Source organism: Ochotona curzoniae, unplaced genomic scaffold (genome assembly GCF_017591425.1).
Source record: "Ochotona curzoniae isolate NIBS_2020 unplaced genomic scaffold, NIBS_Ocur_1.0 contig_4797, whole genome shotgun sequence".
Lineage (NCBI taxonomy): Eukaryota > Metazoa > Chordata > Mammalia > Lagomorpha > Ochotonidae > Ochotona > Ochotona curzoniae.
Window position 1 is genome coordinate 1,578,945 of NW_024466390.1, and position 12,253 is coordinate 1,591,197.

The 12,253-nt window shown below is 41.0% G+C and overlaps 1 protein-coding gene across 1 annotated transcript in view; it reads left to right on the plus strand.

Moving 5' to 3' along the window:
* The window catches only part of LOC121161609 (ankyrin repeat domain-containing protein 26-like), an 87,485-nt gene that overhangs the window by 46,738 nt on the left and 28,494 nt on the right, over positions 1–12,253 (plus strand). Inside the window, exons 17-20 of the mRNA XM_040988091.1 lie at positions 5,289–5,452; positions 7,630–7,806; positions 10,294–10,327; positions 10,670–10,805. Coding sequence (XP_040844025.1) covers positions 5,289–5,452; positions 7,630–7,806; positions 10,294–10,327; positions 10,670–10,805 — 511 coding nt within the window. The remainder of the gene's footprint in view (positions 1–5,288; positions 5,453–7,629; positions 7,807–10,293; positions 10,328–10,669; positions 10,806–12,253) is intronic.

Genomic DNA, 12,253 nt, shown 5'->3' on the forward strand with positions numbered 1-12,253 from the left:
ACAGGGTGACTCACGTCAAAGAAGAAAAATGGAGTAGGTTTGTCCAGCTTTAGATGTGCTCTGTATAAGTCAGAACCTCAAGCCATGTGGGTGGCATCGACCCATCTGCTTGAGCTGTCATTGTCACTACGACCTCCCAGTATGTGCATCAGTAGGAAGCTGGGATAATGAGCAACACCAGGACTTGAACTCAGGTCCTCCAAATTGAGTGCAGATATCCTTAGAGGTATAGCTTCACTACACCCAACGCCTACCCCTAAAAAATACTTCACTTAGTTGTGAAACTCTAAATATTTTTTAGTCTGTAATAAGTTGTAACTGATCACTATGCTTAGAACGGAAGCCAAAAAAAATATTAAATTTTCATGAAAATAATGTGCAATATAGCAGGTGATGGCCATTGAGGTCAATTCATGTTAAAGGGGCAGTCATTCTCATGGTTCAAAATTTGTAGTTTCTGGGCCTGGCATGTTAGCCGAGTGGCTAAATCCTCGCCTTGCGTGCACCGGGATCTCATATGAGCACCTGTTCGTATCCCGACTGCTCTACTTCCCATCCAGCTTCCTTCTTGTGGCCTGGGAAAACAGTAGAGGATGCTTTCCCAAAGTCTTGAGACTGCATCCACATAGGAGACACCTGGAAGAAGTTCCTGGCTTCAGATCACGTCAGCTCTTGGAGAGTGAACCAGTAGATGGAAGATCTTTATCTCTTCATCTCTCTGTAGATCTGCCTTTCTAATTAAAAAAAAAAAAATTATACTTGCTTTGCTGATTACTAGTGCCAAGATTCTGAATTATTCTGTCTATAATTGGTCTGTCATTGATTCAATGTCCATATTCAAAGAGAGAATGGGGTCATAAAATCAACACCCTAGAATATTAACAGAACCACACCTTCCAGAATGGGACTCTTATTGTTAGGGTACAAATACATTTCTAATATATTTTAAAGGAGAAATTTATAAATACGTAAGCATCATAGTCTGCTCTCATTAATGGCCATTACCTTATATTAGAACTAGATTTAGGCAGATAGTTTAAATAGATGCATAAAACTATAGTATATAATGTGAATTAAACTTTAGAAATTGCTTTCCTCTGGAGCTAACTGACTTAGGTCCTAACAATTTAATTTTTATCCACAAAAAAGTTCTGAAATCTGCCTCCAAAGAGGCTCATCACTTAGGGTAGGGCAAAAAGATTTTTTTCTTTTAAGATTATTTATTTTTATTGGAAAGTCAGACTTTACAGAGGAGAGTCAGAGAGAAAGATCTTCTGACCATTGGTTCACTCCGCAAATGGCCACAGTGGCTGAGCTGAGCTGATCCAAAGCCAGGAGCCAGGAACCTCTTGTGGGCCTCCTACATGGGTGTGGGGACCCAAGGCTTTGGGCCGTCCTCGACTGCTTTCCCAGGCCACAAGCAGGGAGCTGGATGGGAAATGGAGCAGCTGGGACACGAACCGGTACCCATATGGGATCCTAGCACATGCTCGGTGAGGGTTTAGCCACTAGGCTGTCATGCCGGGACTGGTAAGATCTTTTTAACTGAAGAAGGCTTGATAATATTTTTAAAATCATCTGCTAATTCAGTTTTTGTCAACTTACCATGTGGTGAATTAAGTTTAGCCCAATCAATGACAAAATTAACTTCACTTGTTCATGTTTTTTCCCTGTTTGAGGCCCACGTGAATTATTTTTCATTTATTACTTAGAACTCAGTGATTTGGGAGAAATCAGATGTCTTTTAGGAAGTTTAAAAGTTGAGTAAAATTGTTTTTTCATTTTTCTTTACCCCTACTTCAGAATAAAGAATACTTAAGAATAAAGTTATTTTAAAAACATGAACCATGACAGGAAAGTACATCTGAAATTCAGACCAACCCAGTTAATCTCCTTTTGCATCCGGCAGTAAAGGTGTCAGAACCAGAAATAAGTAAGAATGTGGCAGAGAGGATACACTCTCTAATTGGGAAAAAAAAAAAATGCACTTGAATATGAAGGGAATGATGTTTTAGGAGTGCCCGACTCTCTGTAAGATTCCAGGTATTTCCTGAGAAAGGAGACTCTAGTCTTAAGAATGTGTCTCCATCTCATTCATGCCCCCAAGTGCACTTGCCGGTGATCTTCCAAACTGGATTGCTGTTTGTTTGTTTGTTTGTTTGTTTTTTCCATCCTTGGAGTGGCCCAAGCTGTATTACAATGAAAGTGAATTGCACCATGAGAATAACAGACCAGATCCTAAACAAATGCGAGTTTTTAGTGTGATACAGAGAATTTAGAGTCAAGGGGGCGGGCATGGAGGCCAGCAGGTCAACCGTGTCCAGTACAAGAGTGACTTGTTTGACTTGCCCTCTCTCAAAGAAATAAAAAAAAATTAAAAGCTTAAGGAGACCAGAGTTAGCTAGAATTGAAGTAAAAGACCAGGAGTTCAGAATGCAAATTCCAAAAATACAAAGGAATGTGTGGATTACACGCTGCGAAGAAATGAAGCATGTGATTCACGTAAAAAGACACTGTGTCTCTGCTGTTAGACTTGTTAAAAAATAAAACTAATGCAGGCAATGTTGACAAGGCCATGAGATGATAATTGCAGCTCTAATTCGTATAAAAGCATAAAAGCAAAAATAGAAAATGTGAGCTATTCTCCACTGGATAATAATGACAAAACATCAAAGAATGATTAAGTGGGCCCGGCACAAAAGCCTAGTGGCTAAATCCTCATCTTGCGTGCACTGGGATCCCATTTAGGCAACAGTTCATGTCCTGCCTGCTCCACTTCCCATCCACATCGCTGCTTGTGACCTGAAAAAGCAGTGGAGGACAGCCCAAGGTCTCGGGCGTGGGAGACCCAGAAGAAGCTCCTGACTCCTGGCTTTGACTCGACTGAGGTCCAGCCGTTGCAGCCACTTGGGGAGTGAATAAAGTGGACCAAAGATTTTTCCCTCCATCTTTTTTTTCTCTTTGTAGATCTGCCTTTCCAATAAAAATAATAAATATCTTTCTTTTAAAAAAGAATACCTAAGTGAAGAATTGCAGTAACATGTGGAAAGGCTTTATAAAGATAAGGCAGGCAAGCTGTAAGAAGATGTCTTCTCTTTGGAGAAAGAAAAAGTTTAGCTTTAGGAAAAGATACAGGTCTACTTGCTGCCTCCTTTCTTTTTATCTCTTTGTCAGTTTTCTGATCTATTCTTAATTTTTCTCCTAATGAAGATGTATTTAGAAACACATTCCTTCTGCTATCTAAAATGCTGGGTCAGGGGTCAGGGCAGGGTGTTGGCTCAGTAGTTAATCCTCAGCCTCGGAGCACCAGCGCTCCATATGGGCTCTGGTTTGTGTCCCAGCTGCTCCACTTCCCATCCAGCTTTCTACTTAGGGTCTGGGAAAGCAGTGGAGGACAGCTCAATGTCCTGGGCCCCTGCACTCACATGGGAGACCCAGAAGATGCTGCTGGTTCTTGGCTTTGGATCGGCGCACCTCCGGTTGTGGCCACCATTTGGGGAGTGAACCAGCGGTCAGAAGACCTTTTCCTGTGTCTCTCCTCTGTAAATCTGAGAGTCAGGTGTCAGGAGTTAGGTATTTGGCTTGGACGTTGAGCTGACCCTTGGGGTGCTTACACCTCAGGTCAGTGCCTGTATTTCACTTTGGGAATCACTCCCGATTCTCACTTTCCTGCTCATGTATTCCCTGCCCAGCCTAGGTAGTGATCAAGCTATCAGATTCCCACCCTCCACACTGGACGTCTAATTAAATTCTCCCAGGTTTGGTCCGGCCATCCCATGGCTGTTGTGGGCATTTGGGGAGCAAACCGAAAGATGAAAAATATTCTTTTCTCTCTCTGCCTCTCAAGTAAGTTTTTAAAAAAAAACCCAGCAAATTAAAATTTAGAAATAAATAAATAATAGTTCAGGAACTTCTCTCATTGTCTTTGTTTTTAAGTCAACTTAAGTTTTTATCTGTCTTCCAAGTGTGCTATGAACTGGGAAAGTAATTCAGCCGTTATTGCGTGCACCTTCTGAAATAGTTTAAATGTAAAGAGCATTGCTAAAATATTAACTTTTCCTATGCACTGAAAGATAAGTTGCATTTATTTTAAAAAATACAATGGAATATAATGGGAAAGAAGGACTGGCTGAGGGGACGTATAAACATGAGTTGTGGCAGGTGTTTATGTGGCTAAGCCACTGCTTCAGAGGCCTGCATCCCGTGCTGGAGAACCAGTTTGAATCCTGGCTCCTCCGCTTGTGATCCAGCTTCTTGTTAATGTGTCTGGGAGACTGCGGGCGATGCCCAGCCTTGCGGAAGACCCTGATGGAATGCCTGTGGGCTCCAGGGTTCGGTGTGCCCCAGCCCCAGCTGTAGGAGGCCTTTGGGCTAGGCACCTGAGGAGGAAACATCTCTCCTTGTAAGCCCTGCATCATTCTGTCAAAATGATAAACAGACCTCTACCTTGGCAATTAAGAAAATGATTGTAAAATGATTGTAAATGATTGTAAGCCAAACTGTTTGTTTTGTTTTCATATATACAAGGTTTTCCATTTCAGTGAAACCATTGGATCATGTGATTCTGATGTAACCACTTTACATATTTTTGACAGCCAGTATCCCGAATCACTTGTTTCTTTTGGATCAGTTACATTATGTTTAACAAAGTATAAAAAGTTTTGGAAAGGATGATTTTATCACACAAATCACGTAAAACCTTTACTAAAAACTTAACAATTTAACTCCAAAGCAGAAAGTTGAGTTCCAAGTACTAAGTTTTAAAGTATGAAGAGCTAAAGATAGTCTCTTTAACAGTGAAAGTCTATGAGCCCTTCCTCCCCTCACTAAGGCATTGAATCACTTTGCCAAAGTACGGTTCTGATTTGTTTTGTTGACTTTATCCGGTGATTTATCTAACTCAGAGGTATGGCACTGCATCAACTCTGTTGATACCATGATGTGCTAGATGTAAAACTGCTTTGAGAGCTCCAAACAAATTCCTGTTTCTTGTTTTGTTTTTTTCTCATTATCAGTGGATGACGAGACTGAATAGACAATTACTTAAATGTCCTCGGCTGTAAAATTTTACTATTGATAAACGTAAAATTTGGAAAGCGCCTTATATTCCAGAATCTTACCTCAGTAGTAGTTACTCTACTCCTTATCACATGGGAAACATATATTTCAGCAACAGTCATGATGGTTAACTAAACTAGTAAAATAAATGGAAGCAAAAGATTGTGGGTTTTTTTTTTTCTGTTTTTGGATAAAGTAGTAACAACTATAATGTGAAATTTTCCTTAAAGTTTCATGAAGAAAACAAGAACCAAAGTAACCCAATGGAAGTGTTGGGAAACCCGTGTGCTGCTGCTGCTTTTGATGACCGTGCTGAGGGATCAACTCAACAAAGAGAGGGCAGAAAGACCAGTGCCCAGCGCGTTGTGACTAAGGAGAACGAGGAATGTGACAGGTAAGCCGGTAGCAGTACTGAACAGTAGCGGGCAGTTGTGCTAGAAACCCTTTCCTGCTTTGAGCTAATATTCATCATGATTAACAGCCTTTATCCTTTCACTCAGGATCTCCTGCCTTTCCTAGTAATCAGCAAAATACAGATTCACAAAGAGATATGCTTTCCCCAATCATATTGAAAATATTCAGGTTGGCACATGTGAAGGAAAAGATATTCTCATAAATGGTTAGTAAATGAAATTCCTACATCCTTTTTAAGTGTGATTTTGTAGCATGTATCAATATTTAAAATACATAATCTTTTTTACTTTATGACACCTTCGCTTGTGGAAGTTGGTCCTGTAGAACTCTGTCCCATAGAGACACACACGCCCAAGTTAAAGTTATGTATTCTATTCATAGAATATTAAATAGAATAGTAATACATAAAGGGTATATGACATATACATTAAAGATATAAAACATGTTAATCCTGTTGAACTCAGTCCTATAGAAGAATACATGTGCCTATATTAAAATATTTATTATGTGTTCTATTCATGTAACTTTAAATAGAATAATGTAACTTTTAATAGAATAAATATAAAATATATACATTAAGGTTACATTATGAATATATAAACATGCTGCACACATGTGCATGTGAAACATTTGTTATAGCATTGTCATATCGTGGAGTTGGAGATTACCCATCATTTGGGAAGTAGTTGAAGTGTCAGGTCTCTAAAAGAACATAGTAGGCATTTCTTAAAATGAGGTTAGAGCTATAGTATGCTGATTTTTTTTACCGTAAAAGTGTATGGAATGCGTTTTGTCTGATGCCATATCGTAGCCTAATCCGGTTAGATTGCACGTAGCCTCTGCTGAGTTGCAGAAGTCCACACTCCCGGTCATGCCTTGTGAGAGAACAGCAGAACGCAGCATCCCTGTGCAGGCCCCATCACCCGCCCACTGCAAATGGATCTTCCCTTCAGACCGCGGTCAGGCTGTTGTGCCTCTGCTCCACATGTTGCAGTGTCCTGTCACTGCACTCGGAGCACACAAGGCCTTCTTCCTGCAAGGCAAGGATGCGTGTTCCACCCCATCATGCTTGCCGGAAGCTGCTGGTTTTCCGTCCCTTTCCTTGGCTGCAGGAACACTGTGTTTCCCCTCGATCTTTAAGCGCTCCTGGAATCCTTGGTGGTTGCATCCTTTCCCTTCGTGTCCTCCTGCCTTCTGCTTCTTCAACACCTCAGTTCCTCAGCAAGGCCGTTCTGGGCCACCATCCCTCCTACAAAATATAAAAACTTCCATTTGCTTGCTTTCATTTATCTTTTCTGACCTATTTCTCTATCTGTTGATTGTTATTGCATGTCGAATTTTCATCTGTTCGCTGCCATATCTTCCATGCCTAGGGCCTAGCATCCAATAAGTAGCTACTCAACAAATGTTTATAAATGAATGAATGGATTTGCCCCAGCTGTATTGTGACATTGAACCATAAAAGACAGTTTGATGTGGACCATTCTATCAGTTTTACGTAGCGATTATTAGCATTTGCATTCTTTCAATTCTTTCTAGTCTATATTATGTTCTCCGCTTGAGGACAAAGAGTACAAAATGGTATTTATTCACTATTATGTTGCTGATGTTTATGATAATTTTAATTATGGGGAAATGAATCAAAGCAGTTACAGATTTCACAAATTTTTTTTAGTAAGAAAAATAGATACTTCCTTTATAAGATGCTTAATATGCTACCTATCCCACAAATTGTTACACATGTTAAAATAAGGTTAACATATGGACAGTGTCTGAAATCACACTTAGTAATTTTATAGTAAGTCCTGAAAATTAATCTAGTGTCATTGTTAAAAAGATTTTCCCTCTTAAAACTTAACAGTACTATCCTAATGGGTTTTAGTGCCCATAAAGGAAGTTGGTTTTTGTCTAATTTTTTTAATGTCGTGCATAGACTTAAATCCTTTATACCAAAATAAATTTTGCTGCCACTTTCACTAGCCTTTTCAAGCCCCTTCCAACATTTCCTTGTTTATAGTTAGTACTACTTAACTGTTTTTTTTTAAATAAGTGACTTCAGTTGGGGAAGAGCTGGAATCTAACAAATATTAGATTTTTTTTCTTTTTACTGACCATAGAGTTAAGCATTGAGTTATTCTAATGGATTTTTTTTAAAAGATACAGTCCAGCTTTGCATATGAAGGAAGTAGAGAAAAATGAAAATGAAAATGAACACCGGATCTGCACGGAGTCTCGGATTTCACCAGGACTGGCCAAGAACAGCTCGCCAGCTGGCGGCCCACCGGAAATCAGTGATGACTACAGCTGGAGTGATGAGGATCCAGAGGAAGCAAGGTGAAATCTGGGACTAGAACAGCGCCACCTGTAGGCCTAATGGGAGAATACCACTGTGTCAGTGCTGCTGATGGTTCTGACTGTAGGGAGTAAGTGTAGATAGAGCCCTTGGCGGATTTTTACCAAAGGATAATGGAGAAATGATTTTAGCTGAGGAAGAAAGTGGGACTTAAGGATGTTTCTTTTCTCTTTGAAAGGCAGGGTTACAGCCATAGTACCAGTCCCATATTTTCTTTTAAAGCAGAAACTTAAAAAAAAAAATTTTTTTAAAGATTTTTAAATTTTACTTCTGAATCAGAGTTACAGAGAGAGGGAGAAAGAGAAAGAGAGATCTTCCACCCACTGGTTCTTTTCCCAAATGGCTGCAAGGCCAAAGCTGAGCTGATCCAGAACTGGGAAACCGGAGCTGCTTCTGGGTCTCCCACGGGGGTCAGCGTTCCAAGCACTAAGACCATCTACTCTCCCAGGCCATCAGCAAGAAACTGGATCACAAGTAGGGCAGCCAGAACTGGAACCCCTGAGGGCACCCGTGCGGTACCACAGACACCACAGGTGGAGAATTTGCATGCAACACCAGTGCGCCAGCCCCTTAAAACAGAAAACTTTTATTTATTTATTTATCTTAAAGATTTATTTGATTTTTATCACTAAGTCAGATATACAGAGAAGAGGAGAGACAGAGAGGAAGATCTCCTGTCTGATGATTCACTCCCAAGTGACCACAACGACCGGTAGAGTGCTGATCCGAAGCCAGGATTCAGGAACTTCTACCAGGTCTCCCATGCGGGTGCAGGGTCCCAAGGCTTTGGGCCGTCCTTGACTGCTTTCCCAGGCCACAAGCAGGGAGCTGGATGGGAAGTGGAGCTGTCAGGATTAGAACCAGCGCCCATATGGGATCCCAGCGCGTTCAAGGCGGAGACTTTAGCCACTAGGCCATCGCTCTGGGCCCAAAACAAACTTACATTATGTTTGTATACCTCCTGAAATGAGCTAGTAGAGAAGGACGTACCAATTTAATGCTGCCTACATATCTCATTACGAGAATGCTTAATATCTTAAGGATATGTAGTAAATGTTGTGGTAATTCCTATTCATGTGCAGTGTTTGATAAGAAGTGGTTCATTCATTATTGACTGAGAAGTAGGATAACCCTTAAAATCTTTTTTATTTGCTTTATTTAGAGAGGGTGAGATTTATAAAAATAGAGAGCTTTCATGTGCTGGTTCACTCTTGAACTGCCTGCAGACCATGGTAAGCTGGGACCTCAAGCCCAGGTCTTCCACGTGGGGAGCCCACGTGCTCGAGTCCTCCCTGTCGCCTGCCAGGGCCCCCGGCAGCGGGAAGCTGGTAGCAGGGGCCGTGGACAGGTGTCAGAGTCAGACACTGATGTGAGCCATGGGACTGCGTGGCTAAATGCCTCTCTGTCCCGGAATTGCTATATTCTAACCTAACTGAACATGGAAACAGTGTCCCAGAATTTAAAGTGTCATACATAGATTTTAAAAATGTTGTTTTCTGTCTTTTTCTCTCTCTTTCAAGTAAATAAGTAAATCTTTGTTCAAAAACAATTAAACAAAACATGTTAGGGGAAAAAATTCCTGTGTTTGAGTCATAGGTTTGCACAGAGAAGCTGTGTGGATGTAGGCAGGTACTTGGCATTCCTGTGCCTGGTTGCTTCCTCTTACAGTGCCTGATAAGGTACTACCCCCCCCCCGCCCTAGAGAGTGGTTGTGAGGATTTTAATATGAGTTTGACATATGGGCAGTGCTTAGAATCACACTGGCAGTTGCATTTGTCCTAAAAAAAAACAAGTTCTCAAATGCATCATTTCAAAATGATTTTTCTCTCAGGAGGACTTTAGCACTTTCCAGATGGGTTTTAGTAGCCATAAAGGTGTAGGGGTGTGTGTGTGTGTGTGTGTGTGTGTGTGAGTGAAGTGGGCATTTGGCAAAGTGGTTAGATACTGGTTGGGAAGCCTGCATCCAATATGAAAATTCTTACTCTGCCTCTGATCCCAGCTTCCTGTCAGTGTGCACCCTGGGAGGCAGCGGGCGGCAGCTCAAGTGCTTGGGTCCCTGCCACCCATGTGGGAGGCAGAGCTGCAATTTGGGACTGCCGGCTTGGGCTGGCATAGCCAAGCTATCACACCCATATGGGGAGTGAGACAGTGGATAGATATTGCTCTCTGTACATCTCTGCCTGGCAAAAGAAAATGCAAATTTAAAAACAATTTTTAGCTTTGTTTACTTTTAGCAAATAATACAAGTGTCATTATGCTTTGCTGGGTAGGATTAGTATTCTTTCTTAGTCCCTTATGTTTATATTTTAGCTCACCCATTTGAAAATTATTGTCATTTGAATTATCTAGAAGTTTTATGAATAAGAGAATAAATTATAAATGCAGAAAGTTTATGTAAAAAGACATTAGATATCCTTTGTGTTTTATGTATTTAATATTTGCCTGAAGGGAATTATTTCTTTTCTTAGGCCTGCAAAGAAAGCAGCTAATGAAAAGAACAAGGTATTGTAACAACAACAAAAAAAAAGCATTAAAAATTCGTTGAAAAAATACACTGTAAAGGAAAAATAATCATCTACCACAAAAATAGACATTAAAAAATGTAAGAGGTAAAGTGGAAAAATGGAGAACATTTTGTTTGGTAAAAAAAAAAAAATTACTTTGGAAAAAATGGTTAAGAGACAGTAGCCATTTGGCAACAGTACCTTAATAAGAAGCCAGTTGTTAAAACAAATACTTGTGGTTTTCCTCATGTGAAAAATGGTTAATTACCACTTTGGGGCATTTAAGAATATAATATAAATATCCTAAAAACCATTTGAAATCGTGTTACTTATTTTATAGGTCAAAACCCAAATCAGTTCTACGGATGAGCACGATGACATCACTCCATCATCTGAGACAGCCTCAGAGGATTATGAGTGGCCTCATTCTAAGAATCCTGCGCTGCTCCTGGAGCAACTTGGAGTGGGCTGTAAAGGTGAGAGCACTGCAGGAGCCCAGGCCTTCGGGCAGACCTGGCTTAGCTGGACTGGGTCGTTGGATGCTGTCTGTCTCAGGAATACAGGCGATGCTGTTGCACATTGCAGGCGCTCCGGTTCCCAGGGTGCTTTCAGCAATGTGAATGGCACCACAGGCTTTTCTGCTGATTGTGCCCCTCCTGTGCCATCACTCACAATCACATTCCTGCTGTCGCCCCCCTGGAATCCTGCAGCACCCTGGAACTGTTTTTCCTTCTACCCCACGTCTCAAAACTCGGTCTGAGCTGCAGCCGTAATGGCACATTCTCACAGATCTGTATCTGACGGTGCCTACCCCTCCTTGTGGAACACTCAGCTATCCTCTGTCCTTGCGATGAAAGATTTCAGTCCTTTCATTTTATCCTACATGATTGCGTACCCTTCTTTGAAGTCCCACTCACTTTTTTAGAAACGCATTCCTTGAGATAGATGTCTGTGTTTCCATGGGCTTTAATGCGGGTATAATTGGTCAGTGATAAACTGCACATATAAAACATATCGATAGGTTTTGAGATATGTGAATACATGTGAATCCACCACATAGCTAAGACAATTGAGGCATCCCTCACCCACAAAAGTCTCCTCGAGCCTGTTTCTGTTCACTCAATAAGTAAAACAGGTGTTCACAGAGATGCAGGGGCCCGAGCTCTTTGGCCATCTTCCACTGCTTTCCTAGGCACATTCTCTGGGAGCAGCTGGGATGCAAACCAGCACCCACATAGATGCTGGCATCATAGCTAGTGGCTTAACCCACTATGCCACAATGGCAGCCTCTACTGAAATTTTTAAAGTCGGGAATGAATGCTACATTTTGTCAAATTCTTCTGTGCACAGAGTCACTGATGGGGTTCTTTCCTTTCACTTCTTTACTGTGATGAATGAAATTTATTGTTTTGCTGTTAAACCAAACATGAATTCTTGAGATAAACACCATTTGGTCATGATGTTTTTTCTTTTAAAATATTACTGAATTTGATTGCTAAAGTATTGTGTGAATTACTTTTTAAAGATTTTTTTTAGAGGAATTTTATGTTCATAACGAAACTGAGAGGAAGTTGCAAAGATTTCCCATTTATCGTCTGCCTCCATATTTGCATAGCCTTCCCCATTATCACTACCTCTCAACAGTGTGGCACAGCGGTGACAACTCAGAAACATACGTGGACTCATCATCGCCACTGCATGTTCACTCTGGGGGTCGCATGTTGAATTAGTATGAACAGAGGTCTAAGGATTGCCCACCTGTGGCTCCCAATAGTCTGTGAGATATTTTCACTGCACTCAAAATCCTGAACTCAACCTATTCATCCCCCTTCTCTGTCCAACCTGTCAACCCTGGATCTTTTCACTGCTTGCCCTGGTTTTGCATTTTTCCGGAATTTCATATAGTTAGAATCATATAGCATGT